We start from the raw sequence: 18,568 nt of genomic DNA, 5'->3' as shown, positions 1-18,568 counted from the left end.
TCTTCGATATCTATGTCTCTGTTAGCCATTGCATTCGTATGCGATGCCTAAGTTTATGAGTACAAGTTCGCAGCCGTTTTTAAGAAGTATCGCGCGACTAAATTACTACTATCGTGGCAGAAACAAAAGGATTTCGAGAATCTAGTTTAAATGACAGCGGTGAGTTAGATGCTCAAAAAGCTGTTCTTCGTTTGTTGGTCATTTTATTTATTTGCTCTATCTGTTTTTTTTTGTTTTGTTTTTTTATACCTTTGCGTGACAAGTCCTCAAAAAAAACTTGCGTTACAAGAGCTTGAACTTGTTTGAAAATCGCCTATTGATTGAAGGAAGACTGGGTAGGAAGATTTCAACATGGCAAGCAACTCAAACAGGATTCGTATTCACGACAGAGATGTTTTTGCTGCAATAACCGAGGGTCCAGCAAATGTATTTTCAAGCACTCCTTTTCTTCTCGTAAAGGCCAGGTGAGAGCCAAAATGCTAAAGATATTAAAGTTGTTTTCCCGCTAATTGTATTTTTGTGGGCTCGCTGTTCATTGATGGTTGTAGGTAGATCGGAGTCACCCCCTGCGAGTAGTGGCCTGAACGTTGTAAGAGTCGCTATGCAGCATTTGGTTAAAAAAAAACAAAAATAGTGGAACAGATTTATAAACTACCTCGTTCGTTATATAAAGCAATATACTGTTTTATGTAGGGGTCGAATTTAAATTTAAAGATGGGCGCCTTAAGTATGTAAAGTAGGATTAACAGGCCTCTGCCCACAGCTCTACTAATGGTCGATCAAGCAAGTACCTGATCGACCTAACAAGTGATCTACCAGTCTATCACAGAGTTCTTTCTTCCAAATACGTTACAGAGGCTTAGCTTACAGTCTAAACAAATATTTATTTGTCTCCAAGTTGAGTTTTACTGTCAACATAATTGCGAAGCTCTCGAGCTCTGTCTTGGATATACTTACACGGTTTTGCGCTGGATTAGTAAAAGTTTTCCGCCAGCAGCTTAGTATTTCGCCTTCACTCTTTAAGAATCAGTCGATTGGGAAAGGAATAGTAAATGTACCATTTTATATCGGAAATCTACTTCAATACAGCTGACTTTCTTCAAATAGTAAACTTCTTTGACTTGTATACTTTATTTATTTTTCCAAGGCTAATTGTATTCAATTCAATCGGATAAAATTTCACAAACATTTTATTTATATTCTTGCTCATATCTGAACTCATTTCAGTTTTTGAGCAAGACTTTGCCTATGTAACTATTAATATTGATTTCTATGCCTATAAATAATTTTGCCTAATATGAAGTTATTCAACACCCATGCAAGGGGATAAGTGTGCTCTAGAAAAGAAACATATTTTTTTATCTCTGCCGTTGAAAGTCTTGAAAATTATCTTAATTTACATATGTGATTTTTTACGCTGAACATTTAAAAATTGTCTTCGAATGTGATGAATGCTGTTGTTTTGATAACAACTTAGTAACCAGGCCATGTAGGTGAAACGAAACGCTCAGTTCATAAACAGCTCTGATAATTGTCAATGAGCTATGATTGGAGTCAAAAATCCCTGTCTGCCTAACTCCTAATTGTTATCTTAAAATGGAAATAAGAGGCAAGAGACTGTGTTACAAACCTTTCTTTAAATATTCATAAAAATTAGCCCTTTTGGCTCTGACAACATGTCTGGAAGCATTGTGTTGTAAGCTAAATCATATGCACATTTCAAATGGTTTTTACTTATGGAGTGTTAGAGACATAGATGACATCACCATTAACAACATTTTGCCTTCTTTGTTATATATAAAGCAAATAGATTCCATGCTGCTATGGGTTGGTTCAGTAATACATCAAAGAAGACATCAAAATGTAGTAAAAACCCTTTAACTCTCAAGATCTGATTGTCAATTCTCCCCTGTAGCTGCTGCACATTTCCTTGTAAATTAGTTATAAGAACTTTGTGCTTGATCAAGATAGCAGCTTCTACATGATAAGTTTGAATATTCTCATTACCTGTTTGCTGAAGAATGTATGTATATTGTAGGGAGAAGTTTTATGTTAATCACTTCTGGAAGTTAAGTTTTATCAACTGAGTTGATAACATAAATTGGCCATTGTAAAGAGTTTAAAAACTGACACATTGAGCATTAGTCCTTCATCCTTTGAATCCAACGACAGGTCAATGACATTTTGACATCATCTGTGATCTATTAGTGGACAGATGTGAAGCACGAGGGAATCCATTTGTTATAAAGAATGTTTCCTGAAAAGCAAAGCTAAGAAGGGTTATTTGAATGAGCATTAGGGAATTATTATTATGCTGACCATGTCAAATGTGACCAGGCTAGTGAACAATGTTCATATATGTGGTTAAATTTCCCAACAAGGTTTTGACAAATTATATCTCATTTTTATTGCTTTGCTTTAATTATATCTCAGCACACCATATGATGATCAACTCCAATATATTTTTTTTCAGGTGGCTTGCAGATGACTCAGCCCAAGTCTGTCCACTTTGCTCTCAGAAGTTTACACAAATCCGGAGAAAACATCACTGTAGGCAGTGTGGAAAAGTTCTTTGTAGCAAGTGTTGCAATGAGAAGGTGACTCAGTTAACTGTTAACTTCACCCCTGTTATCATATAATGCCTTCTTGGAGTGCCTTCCTTGTCGATTAAATACCCTTTATTCTCAGTTACATTACAGTGTGGTTTGCATGGAAATGTTGTTTTAAAATTCTTGTGTTCATCTCCAAGTTAGATTTAGTATAATTTGTTTTAAGTCTCCAGTTCTTCATATCATGGTAAATTAACCCTGTGATCCCCATAACTGATTAAATTGTAACTTCTCCCTGTAATATCCATACAATATCTAGCAAACAGGTGACGAGAATACTCAAACTTATCAGGTAGATGTTTTGTTCATTAAATGCCAAATTCTTGTCACTAGTTTACAAGGAAATGTGTATAAGCAAGAAAGGAGACTAAATGATCAGATCTTGGGAGTTAAAGGGTTAAGATATTATTGGGTAGTGTGTAGGGTAAGGATAAGGTGTAGTGAACACACCAATAAATTCTCAAGTTTTAATTACATAACCAGTGGTATCTGAAATACATGAAGTATTACACATAATAGTAATTTACAATGAGAACAAATAAGGTAAGTGAAAATCAAACAATGAAAAGGAAGCAAGAACTTACCTGACAGTTAGGAGACATGTACTAAATGACACCCAAGGATTAAGGATAATTTGCGCGAAAACTATTTGAATAAGGTGATGTTGTGCAGAGGTTGGGGACCAGCTAACAGCTCAATGACATCACAACACTAGGGGTTTCCATAACTTTTTCAGAAGCGGCTGCCCATGGTATAATAGTCGACTGTGCCAAAAAGGGGGCTGTAAAGTGAAACCCAATGGCCATTTCATAGTCTAATCAGAGTAAGGCTGGGGTAGACTGCTGTTGACAGCTTTTACCGAAACTCAAGGTTCTAACTTTTCAATTGTGTGCTTGTAAAATATTCATTTGCCAAATTTGCTGTCTTCATGCAGCCATATAAAATTTAAATTTGTTTTGTTAAGTTCCCCTTCCACAACTTGAACATGTTGGCATGTACAATATTAATCTGAAATTTACTGTCTTCAGTATTATGAAATAAAAATGTGTTTTGCTAGGTTCCTCTTCCACAACTTGGATTTGATGAGCCAGAGAGGATCTGTGACTACTGTCTTGAAGTAACTTCTCTTGTCACAAAGTCAAGATCACTTCAGATGGTAAAAATAATTAATACAACCTTGTAATTGCAATGCTTCTGTTGAATGGTTTTTCTACTTCTTATTTACTGGTCACCAATTTAGCCTTTCAAAGCACTTTTCAAATGAGTGTCAAAAAACCAAAACTAAAGTAATCACAGAGGCCAAGCAGAAGAGAGGAGGAAACTGCTTAACAGCCAAATAGAACTCAAAGTAAAATGGACCAAACTGTTTAATGCAGAGGGAAATGTGGGAGAAAAGTTTTTCTTGTTTTTTTTATTTTGTATCTGGTTGGTTAAAGATGTGGTGCAAGTTTTCTGGCCCAATTATAGAGTAAAATAAACCAAAAAAAAGCAATCCAAAATTGCTTTCACAACTCAATTGAAAACTGCTCTATTACGAACATTGAATAATGTTTCGATGTTACAAACAGTAACCCTTGTACAATGTATCTGTAGACATTCAAACTAGAAGCAGCAAAAGCTTTAACAGAGTTATGCAAAGATCCTGATGGACTCACAAAGGTAAAACATAGTTAAATGCTTTTTTTACTTTGTTGTTTTAAAAGTGTTGTTTTGTAAATAGCTTGGTAAGTTTTGGCAATGGTGCACAATGGTTTGAGAATGTCTTTTAATTTTTCTTTATTGAATTAACATGTATTGAGTTTTATTTCTGGTTTTTGATTACCCAGCCTTTCAATTATCCCAACTTTAATTCAGCTCAGTCTCCATGAGTCTGTAGTTTCCTGAATTTGGCTGAAAGAAGATTTTCTCCAAGAAATCAATAATGGTTAGACTAAAGACTTACATTCCAAATCAAATGATAATTTACATTACAGCCAATGGATCATATCATAGCAGTCTGTACTATTGGTGTCAAATGTTTTCAGAAGTTCTATAAATTACAAACTGCCTAATTCAAAGATCTTGATGTTTGCTTTTTTAATGTAGGTTGTGGAGATGGGTGGGGTGCAGACTCTTATATTTCTCAGTCAAAGTGAGAATTATGACGTAAAAGTAAGTCTATGGATTTAACGGCTCTCATAAGTTAGATTAGTTGAATTTTGTCCCTGTTTCCCTTTCAGGTTTTCTAGCATGTTCACTTTTATTTTTGCTGATGTACTTGTAGGTTGCACACATGACATGGATGATTGCTGGAGTAACACTTAATTTCTCCTTGACCAGTGTGCATTTGATTGCATGTTACAAAACAGAAACCAAAGTTATGATCAAGTTATGGTCAATTAGAACAAAGTTAAATACAAGAAACCCTTGTATTAGAACTCATAGTAAATTATATAGATTTGAGTGGAAAAGTGTGGAGTTGTGTCAGTTTGTAACTGATTGGTCAAGAGTGCTGTACAAATTTGTGTAGCTCATGTTAGAGAGTGCTGCACTGCCATGTGGGATGGAGGGCAATTTACCTGAAAATTTTGGAATATGACTGGCAAAAGAACATACTCGTGATTGCATTTCAACAGGATTTCACACCTTTCATGCGCATGATCTGCGCAATTGTTCACCAAAGTGGAGGCGAATAATTGTTTTAGTATCTACCACACAAAAACCAAAAAAATTACCATTAAATTATTCCTATCAACATACCAAAAAAATGGTTGGAAACTAAATTGTTGACGAGTGATTTTGTCTCTATGGCTGCTCAGAGGTGAAAAGTACTTGCTAATCACTTCCTAATTAGCCAATCAGGGCACACAAGAAGCACCATTCACCTGTGTGGTATAGACTAAATATGGCTAAGGTCCATTGTAACTGAGGATGTTAATTCTCATTTGTTAGGCAGCTGTTGCATCAGGACTTCAGATCCTTTCTACTCATCCTCCATTGCACTCAATGTTGGCCAAATGTGGAGGCATTAGAGCCTTGTGCAGGTGGGATTAACTGTGTTTTTATTACTACTTACACAACAAGTGCTCTTACAATAACCACTTATATATAATAAATATCCTATTGTTTTAACTGACCTTAATGAGATTGAAATTTTAGAGCACACAGTGCTCTCTTGATTTCTGTTGACTTTATTAACACTCTTAATTACATCACTCCACTGTTTTGTTTAAGTTAGAGCAAAGCTCTGTAAGATTAGCCATGGTGTGACTTCTCCAGAAGGATGCAGTTTTTTTATTAGCTGTTTCAATAGCAGCCAGATAGCTGGTAGATTTGCTGGATTGTGATAGGCTAGATACTCGCATATAACCTTTACATGTGGTTGTCATTTTACTCCTGACATACAAGCAGTTCTCTTCAAATCTGTTTAAATTGCTTGACCTCAAGGAACAATGTAGACACAAATTTGAGGAGACATTGAAATATAGGAAAATGTGGCTGCAAGAGTGTCAGTAGCACTTCAAATTTTTTACCTGGGAAACTCTGGACAGCCCTTGGAACAGGAGGCTCTCCAGGCTGTCGAAATGTTTTGCCTGTTATTCTAAACTACACATTTATACCAAATTGTATCAAAACCACTGTGATAGACTTGATATACCTTTCTGACTACTTCCTTGTTTTAGAAGTGTTAAATGGGTTATTGTTGGTTAATATGAATTAAATTATTTTGTTTATTGCAGCATACTTTCCACTGTCAGTGAGAGTCAGGAGCAAACCTTGATTGATGGAATCAGTGCATTGATGATATTTTGTAAATCACCTGAATTAAAAGCACAAGGTCAGTTTAACCATTTGACTCCCATGAGTGACTGAGACAGAATTACTCTTTACAATTTCAAGCAGACTTTTTTCTTTGTCACACACTTGTGGCAAGAAAAAAAATCTTTCTCCAGAGTTACAATACTTTATGAAGCTGTAGTTGTGAGTTAGCCTATGAAAAGCTTTGTGTAATTCACAGCAACAGACATCCACTAATTAAAAGCACTGCTTTCTTTTTCTTCTAGCCTTAGCTGATGGTGCATTAGATCCTGTGTTAACAGTGTGTGCAATGAAAGAAGCCATTGCCCTCCTTGCCCTGATGACATTGAGTCACATTGTTGAGCATCATGGCAATGTAGCTCCTCTTATAGAGGTTTCAATTTGTCTTTTGAGCTTCACATGTTTGTCATAATTATTTTATTATTGATTTTTGTACAAGCATTATCTAGTATTCTAAAAATGATTTTTTTTTTTTACTTTTTTTCATTGTGCTGACAGAGCAATCGGAATGCCCTGCCAAGAATTCTAGCTTTGACAAAAGCACAAGATGAAAAGGTACATGACTAAAGTATTAGTGGATTAAACATATGAACAGATTTATCTTTTTTAATCCCAAATTGGAACTAATAAAACATTTGTCTATATTCCCTTGAAGTCAACAGAAGCTAAAGAATTTTTAAGTTTGTCTTTACCTTTTCATAAGTTTCAACAAGAATTCTGATCATCTTTGTTTTGGTGTTGCACTGTTACTAATTTTGCACAGAACTTGCAGATAGCTCTGTACCCTTTATGTTTGTTACTTTATGAGATAAAATGTAGATGTACATCCATTATAGATTCAAGAAATATCCTTGAGAATTTTGGCACAGATGTCTGTTGGTACAGACTGGCAGAGGCATCGCATTGTTCAGGTGGTCTTGCCTTTTTAAAATTTATTTTATTATGTAGCTGGTAAATATTAGAAGCAGATCGATGTGCAATTAATATGTGTTAAATATCATGATCAGTGCTGCCTTTTTTCTAAATTCAAAGAAGATTTAATGTTGTTCTCATACTGAATTTTTAAACAGTGATTGATAAGAATCAATTTGTGCTTTAAAAAATTAGTACTTAATTTAAAAATGGAGTTGAATATAATTTTTTTGGTTGTTAATGAATGGAGTGGACTTTGACATTCTCTCCAATGAACCCCCCTTAGGCATTTGAACTTTAAAAGATTGATTTGTTTGCATTCCCATTCCTCCCATGGGGCAAAAGCTGTGTTAAAATGCCTCCCCCCCTTCAAAAAAATGAAGGTAATTTTTTTAAAGGCTAAATCAGTGACTGTGACTCTCTACACATTGACAAGGTGATAAAACCTAGACCTTATAGACCTTTTCTTCTGAGCCATTTGCTTGCACAAGTGAACTATTTACCTTCAAACTCCCCCATATTTAAATATGAAATCCTTGTATTCCACTGGAAAAACTTGTAACTTCAGGTTCAAATTCCCAACCCCATCCAGTCAGGTAAGGTTCAAATTCCCCACCCTAGAAGATGGTTATGCAAATACCCATGGGTTGCCCAGAAGATGGGGGCAGATAATGACCTTGGCTAGTGAAATTATAGATTAATTTAACCTTTTCATTCCCAAAATCTTATCCCTTTCAGCAAATCTCCTTACTGTCTGCCATACAATTATTATGATGTTAGATTGTAGAATTCATTATTGGATCAGCTAATAATCCTTAATTGATATTTTTATTACTTATCTGCTTGATAATGTATTGGTATTGTAAGGAGAAAATTTTGTCTGTCATTTGTCAGTTGTCAGTGTTTATTCTGTCTCCGTCACTCATGAAAGTTAAGTGGGTTAAGATAATGATATAATATACCATTTGATTATTGGTATATTACTTGAGGCTTTCTTTGTAAGTATAACAGAATAAATGTAGCAGCACTAATTCTGTTTCCAGGAAGATTTCTCAGCTGGTCGATGTTTAGTTGAAGCCCTTACAAGAGGACCAAAAAATTTACAGGTAACAAAAATTGTATTTGGAAGGCCTAACTCACAACTGCTCATTGCCAGATTTTAATTTCTGTAATATTCTGACTACAAGAATTTCCAAGTTCTACCTCAGCTTGTTGTTACATGGCAGTCTGTGTATTCATGAAACATCTAAGCTCCCATAAGTGGTTTCCCTCCAACCTCACATTTTGATATCAGTCATGTTTTCCATGATTTAGTTAATGAAAATATCAGTGAAAGGTAAATTTATTAACAATTGAGATGTAATAGAATATTCTCTCATGAAACCAATTCTTGATGAGGAGAATTGATAATCAGATCCAATGTGTTTTTGAGATTTTTCTTCTTTTTTTTGTTATGGTTTATCAACCCATAAAAAGTTCAGAGGATACCTAACTCTTTGTACTTGTTATTTCTTTCTATCAACAAAGTGAAAAAGAAAAGTGAGACTTTAAGGCTGACACTCAAAACATTAGCTTTAGAAAGTCTTTAGAGTGGCTAATTTTACAATAAACATATCAAATAATGTCTTTTTCTCATAAGGTCCTTGTAAATGCATCCTGTCTGATTGCAAATTTGGCAACAGGGGACCAAGATCAGGTACAGTGCCTTGGCAATGTACATTACATTCACATGTTTAAGAGGATTTCAGACGAATTGATCTGGAAGCTTAAATATGTACCAGACATCCTCCACTGTGAATTTTGCTCTTGTTAATAGGTCTCAGGCCCTTTCAAAGACCTGGTTTCTTAATGTAAGCATGAAGCTCCTTCATGTTGCCTCTGATATCTGTACTTCTCTTTTTCATCTTGATTTTATTTCTTATAAATCTTTAATTGCTTTTCCTATGGTCCAGCACTTCTTTAAGCTTCCAAAGTAACAATATTGTATTAATCATGTGTTCTCTTGACTTCCCATCTTATGAAGTGTTCAAATGGTTGACTCAATCACAATGTGTAGCCTTTTAAAAGGCTTGTCAGCAAATATTTGTTTATTTTCTTGTGTTTGTTTATTCAGATGTCCCTTAGGGATTGTTTACAAGCCATGTGTTCTCTGACGTCATCTCACACTGGTCATAAAGATGTCCAGGTACCCAATGATTAGTAGTTGATAGCTCTTTACTGAGAATTACCACTACCTCCATATTATGATAATTTGTCACTGACAGTATATTCTTTGACTCTTTACACCCTAGCATCAGTAAGCATATTCTCCATTCCGTTCTCTAAACATTTTCAAAGCTGCTGACAAAAAAAACTTGTTTAACAATCAAGAAATTCTTTTGTTGGTGATCATTTTCTTTATTCTCACAAATTAAATGTTTGATTCAGGGGGGTACTGTGAGGAATAACTGGATGCTAGTCAATCTTAATACTTCTTTTATGATCTTAACTGTTCTTAACTATGAATTTAAAACTCTTGACTTTTAAGAGATTTTTGGAACAGTTCCTAATCATTGTCACTATTTGAGTTATTTTATAACATCATAGTTAAAAACAGTTTACATATTTTCACAGACACATGTATCCAGAGCCCTTGGTAACTTTTCAAAGTTTCATCAGAATTCATCTATTATGGTATGTCTTTATTTTTCAATATGGTGCGGGACTGTATTGGTAACTTTTCTCCAAAATTCACTTAGTTTTTATACTTGACTCTGTTTGCATGAAAATAAGAGGTTGTCATTTTTTATTTTGTAATAATTTATCTCTTTTTTCTTTTAGATACAATATCTGCCAAGAATTATAGAGACACACCTGAAGGTACTTGTAAATCTAAAAGTTGAAGAAGCTATACATTACTGACTGAGGGCAGATAACTATAATCAACCTATTGAAAGGTTCCATTACTGGTCCATTAAGGGCTGATATTTTGGCACTATTGGACTAAGCATTCTCCCAAGTGATTCCACTTCCTTCAGGGGAGGAGTTTTGCCATTTCAGACAAGACTGAAGTCTGTAGGGATGACATTCTTTGGAGAAATTGCACTCAGCCAAAACTCCATCACCAATTTCCATGATTATAGTGTCATGTTCTCACCTAGAGCTGAGAGAAATTGAAAGATGTTGAATTGAAAGATTGTTCTCATGAAATCTTTAAGTAATGAGTAGCAAGCAAATATGTTGGGTGAGCCCACCTGATTTTCAAACACACTTCACAGTGGGGCATGTATGCAGACATGCAAAATAGTTATTGTTCGATTAATTTTTGTTGTTAATCATCATTTCCAAGAAATACCTGGAAGCAGCTTTCATTTTGCTATAACTTTGAAATGAATCACTAAATGGTAAATTTAGCAGTTGGATAATGAATTACTTACAGTAAAGAAGCTGATGATCATTGTAAGTCTATTGCAAAATTTTGGGTTTGGCTTTTGAGTTCCAGAAGAGCTTGTAAATCTTACAAAAGCAGGAAGACAAAACAGCAAAAAGTTGAGAAACCAAAGGCAGTCTCTAGTCATGTAATAAATCTTTTACTAAACAAATGTGCTAAGTGCCATACTGGTGGAATATTGGCTCTTGGTTCCTTATTCCCTAAGAATTTTTTTTCCAATGTATTGTGGACCCTACCATCCTTACTCACTTTTTCAATGGTCTCTTGACTGAATTCAAAGTGTAGGCCACAGAAAAATTTTTGATGTAGCAACTTGCTTTTGTAGTCAACAGACAAGACGATCAAGTGTCATGGCCTAAGGACTGTCATGTACCTTCTCAGCCATCAAAGAGAAAAGGCTGTAGATGTTCTGATAAGGTATGAAAAGAAACTAAACTAGGCATATTGAAAGAGGAGTAAGCATTCAAAACATTACCATAAAATAGTGTCCTTTGCCATTATAAATTAAATTAAAGGTGGTGATAAAAATTGAACGGTGTACATGCATGTTTCTTAGGGCAGCTACTCTAGGAAACCTTTAACTGCTAAGATCAAAATATCAACTCTTTGTACTGTTCTTTATAGTTACATTGTTTACAATTTTAGCTCTTATAATTTGATGTCATATCAAACAATATCCCCAAATTTAACCCTTTAACTCCCATAAGTGACCAAAAGAGAATTTCTCCTCACAATATCAATATCAACCGGATAAGAGATGAGAATAAAGACAAATATCAATTTGGGGATAATTAGTTAATCCAATGCTAAATTCTCTGAACTAACATTATGAGAATTGTATGGTTGACAGTAAGGAGAATGACAAATTTGATCTGGGAGTTAAAGAGTTAATGTTTTTCTTTCTTTTCATCTCCTTTTTACTTGTAAATGTTACAATATTTAATGGAAAATTTTCTTTCTGATCACTCCTTGGAGTGGAAGGGTCAATGCAATGCATTCATATACATAATTGCAAGTATAATTATTGTACTGTGCAAAAGCAGGCAAGCCCCTTAATTCCCCACCCTAGTTTTTTTTAACTCATCAGCTGTTTTGATCACTTTTATTTACCAGCCTGGTGCTGGATGCCAAATGCTTGGTCATTTGAAATACATGCTACAAACTGAATTATGATTTGCACCTCACTGGTAAAGAAGTTATATATAAAAACCCAGTGACAATGTAACGAGGAATCATGCTTTTACCAATTGGTACATTAATTTGTTTTATTAGTCAAAGCTCTTTGATAATAATGTTAAGTCAAATTTATATAAGAAAAACAAAGGTTGTGCTTTCTCTGCTTGAGATTGCCACTGTTGCGAAGGACATTTAAGCAAAGTTTTTTAATTGTGTGAGCAATATTTAATCCGTTAATTACGTAACCGTATTTATTTGATTAAACACCGCCCTCGAATAAATACTGCATTTTAGAGCAGAAATATTGATAAACACTGTCCTTGAATGAATGCCACAGCATGAGGCTATGTTTATTCAAATAATAGACTCAAAAAGCACACAGCAATCATTGCTTCAATCACAGTTGGAAATTTAAAGAGAACCAGACACAAATTTTTTTTGAATGTACAAGTTCTGACGTCGAGAAAGTGTATCCAACATAAGGTCTTTATTCACTTTATGTATTGACATGCAAATTGTGAAATTGAGAACAATATAAGAAATGACTTTTTAGACAAGAACTAAAATAAGTTTCTGTTTTTTTAAGTTAAAATGGTCAGTTACCATACTATTGTTTGCAAGAAATAAATTGGATTTTAAATGCCACCTCTTACATACCCCTCCCTTGAATAAATGCTGCACATGAATCACAGAAAATTTGATAAACGCTGCAGCATTTAATCAAATAAATGCAGTAATTATGTCATGTTTGGACTGCATTATCTTAGAAAGAAATTACAGGAATTACTGTAGAGTAACTTGTCATATCAACAACGATCAGATGCTTATTGGGCTTTCATGGACTTCAACATTGAATTTTTATAAATGTTATCACATTCATATAAATCGTCATTAAAGATTGGGACATGTTTATTAGCTATGTTCTAAAACTTTAATGTTTATCAACTAACATATTTACCAACAGTTCTAGTTATCAGGGTAAATTTGAGGCAAGAGAAAGTAAAATTAGTTCAAATTAATGGGAAGTTTGAGCTAATCGGGAGTTCAAGGTAGCTGATTGTAAATGATTTACTGAAACAATAAGGTCAAATCCAGAGTAAATCTGATTTTGTTCAAGTTAGTAGGGAGTCAAGTAAACAGAGTTTGAGTTAAGGGGGTAATTTTTTAAAGAAACTGTGGTGCTGTGTGGGTGGGAAAGCATAACAGAGTAATTAAGTATTATCAACTGATTTGATAAGTGAAATGTAAATTTGCCACCGTAAAGAGTTTCAAAGCTGATGTTTCAAGCATCAGCCCTTCGTCATTCACTCTGACAAAGGGCTAACGCTTGAAATATCAGCTTTGAAACTCTCTATGGAGGCCAATTTATGTTATCAACTCAGTAGGTAATACTAAATTACCCTGAGTTTGAGGTAGCAGTGTTCTACTCTATTCACATTGATTGTCAACTTTGTCCCACAATTGTTTTCTTTTTTCTGCTATTCATGTTCACTTCAGGGAAGGAGCTCATGAAGTCCTTACAAGTTTAGGATCATTTCCTGGCATTGTTGATGCAATTCAAACTGGTTTGCTAAAAGTAGTCACCACCATTAGCGACTGTACAGTCACAAAATAATAGTCATATTAATTAGTGCTGAAGGATACTGTTATTGTCAGTCATTTTAACTTGATTATATGTACATGTATGTTGTAATTTTTGTAGATAAGAAAGTGATTGCCTTAATTTGCTATTTTGACTGAGATAGATTTTTAAGCCGAAATGTATCATGTAAAGGTCTTCATTTGATGCGGATTAGGAAAGTTATTTTGGAAAAAAAAACAGACTGGAAACACAGAACTTAGAAATCTTTTATCTATAAAGGCTTTCAAATGAGCTTGTTCAAATTAGAATTAAGTTTTAATGAGGAAAACCTGGGTGATCTTTTCCAGCTCTTGTAAAATTTGCAGATTAGAATTTTACTTAAGGGTAAATGATATTTTTATATCAGTATATTTGTAGAAGCTTCCTTCAGTACAGGGCTCTTAAATTGACTTAATTACAAGTCATCCAGTTTCATACCAGCCACAAAGAAGAACTAGTAATCAGTTCTTGAGGATTAAAGGGTTTTAAATCAATCAAAAAGAAACAAAGGATGAATGTGGATAGAGATGATTGAAACAGATTATGATGACAATCTGGAAATATTTTAGGTTATAACTTTTCAAGATGCTCAAATGGTGACATGTATTGTCCTTTTGTTGTTTAGGCCAACAGATGGTTCCTTGTAAAACTGTTTAGATCTTAAATTACTTACTCAAGAAGCTATCCTGAATTGTTTAGGGTTTTAACTAGACAAAAGTCTCCCATTTATCATGTTTAAGAATTGCTGTGCCAAATGTACCACATTTTGATGTCATCTGTGTTCTACTACTGAACAGTGGCATGGCAATGTGGAATCTATTTGCTTTATATGATACTAGAAAATGTTGTAGATTATCTTCTGTTGACCACTGTAGTAGCATGTGAAACCCCAAAGATGAATCATTTTAGTTAACTGCAGACTTGTGCATTCAAACCTATGGAAAGTATTTGGCTTATTGACTCTCAGTGTGATTTAATTATTTTCATTCTTTTCACAGAATGAAACAGTCAGTACTTCTCTCACTAGATTATATAAATGAAAAGATATTGCATAAAAAAGTCTTCTTTTTAAAATACTGTTTCCAAAGACATATTTGGATGATGCAGCAATTTTACAGCATGAAAATAATGGTTTGCAGATGTAAGAGAAGAACACCAACCTAATTTAGATACAAAGCCCCTGCTTTCTGTAGGCAAGGACAGTTCTGTGTATTTTACATCAAATTCTGCATAGTTCAATTTTTACTGAGTAAATTTTCATTTTAAAATGGCCAACATTGAGCTGAGCAATATCAAATTCCACAAATTTTAGGATCTGTAATGTTATCTTGATGTGATATCATCAATCTGTAAAGTTTATGCAAAAATTAAATGTTATTCTTAGACACCACATGAAATGATCTATACATGCATATGTTCATATATTGTAAAACTGAACAATATTTTAGAGTTCAGATATATACGTGCAGAGATTTTCACTATATTGGTCTACACTCAAATTTAATCTATGTGTTAAACAAGAAGCAGTATCAGTTATGATTATCATGATTGTGGATTGTTGGTGTGCCATGTAGTAGTGAATTGTACTTGATAAGGAAATAATTCATGTTTACCTGAATTGTAATTTTATATTACTTCTGTAATTAATAAGGAATGGATAGGAATTACTACACTGACAATAACTGAATAAAGAAAAGGATTTTTTAAGCAATGTTGCTAGAAATGTGTATGGTGTATTGTTAAAAGGCTGTTATCTAGTGTTAAATTTGCCCAATAAATATAATTAATTACCAAATAATGTAATAATGGCATTAGCAGACTATTTGAAAGTTTACAGCCTTTATGATACTAGCGCAGTCTGTTTTTTCTTTAATTTATCACAGTTTTCTTTATGGTCTTGCTGTAGGTGGATGTTGCCAAAAAAAAAAAGGGTACATTTTGCACTCAGCCTTCTGGCCTTCATGGCTACATCTTGGGTTGATTAGTGAAGAGACTAGGGATTAAACCATGCAAAAGTATCGTGTAAAACTCATTGTCTGGCAGAAACTCTGATATGCTGTGCTGTGCTCTATGTATGCCTACAATCTGTGCAACAATTGAATCAAATTTTTCTGAAATTTTTCAGCCAACATTGATCGAAGCCAACAAAATGTTTGATGTCATTTTCTGATGCTGAATGTACAGAATACATATTAAATTTGCTAGTAAGCCTAGGAGAATTTTTGATAACCATTTTATCCAAGGTCAGTAGAACAATTTGATAAATATGGTGTGTAGTGTGTTAAGTACATTAGGTAGGTGAATGAGTGTGTAATCTGCAGGTATTTCCGTTTTGCATTATATTTGCTGTGATAAAAATGATACGTAAACAATACAGCAATACTGCACTAGTCTTGTAGTTTTCTGATGCAGCAATTTAATTTAGAAGCATAATGTTACTCTAACTAGCAGATAAACAGTTAGGTGTATGCAATTGCATTCAGAGGGCCAAATTGAATTCTTTATGGTTCCTAAGAAATGATTAACTAAATGAAAAATGTGTAGTTTTTTTAAGTAAGTAGTGATCGCACATGTGTATGCTAGGGTAGTAAAATGTATTGTTTCCTGACCTGAATTGAAATGGTTAATTATATTCCAGGTGTCATTGGTTTTTGTTTGAGGTAAAATTGGTCATGCAGGTCCATTGCTATCAGTGATTTCAGTGTGCGGCATAATTTAAGGTAGTAAGTGAATTCTTGTCATCATAGGAAATTGTTTAAAAGAGATTTGCTCTGAGTGATATTCAGTGTACATGAATATAGGGAAGGATTGCCTTGGGCCTCTACATGTGCTGGGTTTCCATTCAGGATGATAAAATGTATTGTTGTCATGACCTGATCAAATTAAGTGGGTCAATTACACACTTCTTGGTGATGTTGTGTTCTGTCTGAAATTCAATAGTCAGATGCATCCCTTGAAGTGTGAAGTAAAGAGTGAAATAATGTCATTACAAGGGAGAAATTATTAGTCATAATACCACTGAATGTGCAAGTGGTCAATAAAATCTTTTAATACAGAGCATATAACTAGCTCAATGATAGTTTAATTACCAACAATCAATGGCAAAAATGAGTCTGCTCTTGCTTCTTGTCTAAACATTAAAACAATTTGGCACAACATAGGATGAATCACCCATTCACTGTCAGTGCTAGTTTGAGAGAAGCTGAGCAGATGGGGTCTGGCAAAGGTTCAAAAGCTTGCTTTAAATGATATGTTTCAGCACTGTTTTGTTTTGTTCTTGATTTAAGTTTCTCTTAGCATTCAAGTGTCTCTATTACCTGTGCCGTTATATATTTACAGAAAACTTCAGATCATACCATTGTTGAAGCTCAATATAAAGGAAATAGAAATGGTGACATGGTTCCCTGAATTGCTTGTAGTCAACAAAAGTTACATATTCAGTAGGTAATAACATTCTTCAAGGCAATTGGAATTAATGGTGACAATAAGAATAATAAAAAAGTGAGATCTTTAGATGGATTCATCAATCACCATTCCATCAAATAAAAGTTTACTCGGAAAGGGTTGATTAAAACTTCATTTGACAGTGTATAATTTACAACAGTCAGATCTTCTGTGCCTGTACCTTTCAGAGCTGCAATTGACCGACAAAAACAGTTCCCACAATATATACTTGTAGAACTTGAAAAAAAATTATCACTTATTGAAGATGTCAGAATAATGCTTTTCAAAACCTAGCTCTTTGAACTATGGTATCTATTTTATTATTTTTTTCTTAAAGTGAGCTGTGGTGAAGCATAAAATCTCAGAAAACTCAGTCTTGGAAAACACTCTTCATTTTGCAAACCCATAGCATTTTCACAAAGTGGTTTTTAATTATTAATCAAATCTAAGAGTATTTGAATTAAGAGATTGCCCATTATAATAAAACGTTTTCAATGTCTCAGTTATACTTGTATGTTTGATCTTTTTATTTAGGTGTAACATATGAATAATTCACTTTTCCCACAATTTGTTACCATCTTCTATTACAGTGGCTAAATCTTCAATTCCAATCCTAAAAGGTGAAGTGAAATGAAAGGCACAGGTCATGAAATAATCCATGCTCTCAATAATATGTTGAAATGTAATTTTTCATGTTATGTGAACAAAGTTAAGAAAATTATTGCAGCTGAACTATTGTTTTAACACCATTCTTAATAATTAATCATTTTAAGTGTTTAAAAATGTACATAGTTAAGTTTGAACTTGATTGCACCAAAGGAGATGTCTTTGTGGCAGCAATCAATCCACAACCATAGGTAAACAATCCCCCCAAAAGTGGCTAAATTAAATGGAGTTTTAATTTGACCACAGTTGATAGAAAGCCTTTGTAATCAGAGTTTAACTCTTCTGTGTCTGACCTAATGATCTCCAATGTGCAAAACAGCTGGCATTTGTAAATTTTAATTTTGGAAATGAAAAAGACCTTGACAGCAATGTCAAATCAGGGACTTAAGTTTCCCTTAATTCAGGGGGTTCTTGACTCTTATCCATTGCCCCTTTCTAGAAATTTTGCATTGATACAGTTTCTTATAGTGTTAAGTATTAAAATAATTGTATTAACTCATTTTTCCCCAGAACACTTAAATTTTTAATTTACAGCCAATGATTTTAATCCTAATCAAATTATGTTTTTCTTTCATATGCTTGGTTCTATATTGTCTTTTTTAAGTTGTCTCCTCTTCAAAGTGTTTCCTGTACAGGAAAATTGGAGCTCTCACAGACACTTCCTTTACAACAGCAATAAATAATTGTACAACTCTATTCTAGTACAAAGTTTACTCAAGACCCTTTCATTCATATTAAATACCTTAAACCACAAACCGGTTTGTTACTTATTGAAGTCATCATCAGAGAAAGATCTCATAACTGTTCATGACAAAATCTTAGCTCCTAAATGAACACAGGATTATTATCCTCAAAATCCTCTTGTGATAATCACTTCCTGAAACAATTCTCAATAAAAAGATCAATCCGCCT

The 18,568-nt window shown here is 33.9% G+C and overlaps 1 protein-coding gene across 1 annotated transcript; it reads left to right on the top strand.

Moving 5' to 3' along the window:
• Positions 1-332: 332 nt before the first annotated feature.
• LOC131770155 (uncharacterized) lies at positions 333-15,253 on the top strand. Its single transcript, XM_059085859.2, has 17 exons — positions 333-464; positions 2,474-2,597; positions 3,667-3,765; positions 4,203-4,268; positions 4,695-4,760; positions 5,541-5,632; positions 6,329-6,426; positions 6,653-6,780; positions 6,906-6,962; positions 7,244-7,318; positions 8,363-8,425; positions 8,959-9,015; positions 9,433-9,504; positions 9,933-9,992; positions 10,140-10,178; positions 11,075-11,166; positions 13,423-15,253. Exons 1-17 carry the CDS (start codon positions 352-354, stop codon positions 13,538-13,540), a joined length of 1,419 nt encoding a protein of 472 aa, XP_058941842.1. The 5' UTR covers positions 333-351; the 3' UTR covers positions 13,541-15,253.
• The last annotated feature ends 3,315 nt before the right edge of the window (positions 15,254-18,568 follow it).

The sequence above is a fragment of the Pocillopora verrucosa genome, chromosome 13, assembly GCF_036669915.1.
Source record: "Pocillopora verrucosa isolate sample1 chromosome 13, ASM3666991v2, whole genome shotgun sequence".
In the NCBI taxonomy this organism is placed as follows: Eukaryota; Metazoa; Cnidaria; class Anthozoa; order Scleractinia; family Pocilloporidae; genus Pocillopora; species Pocillopora verrucosa.
The sequence above is the reverse complement of the archived record's forward strand: the minus strand, read 5'-3'. Positions and strand labels throughout refer to the sequence as shown.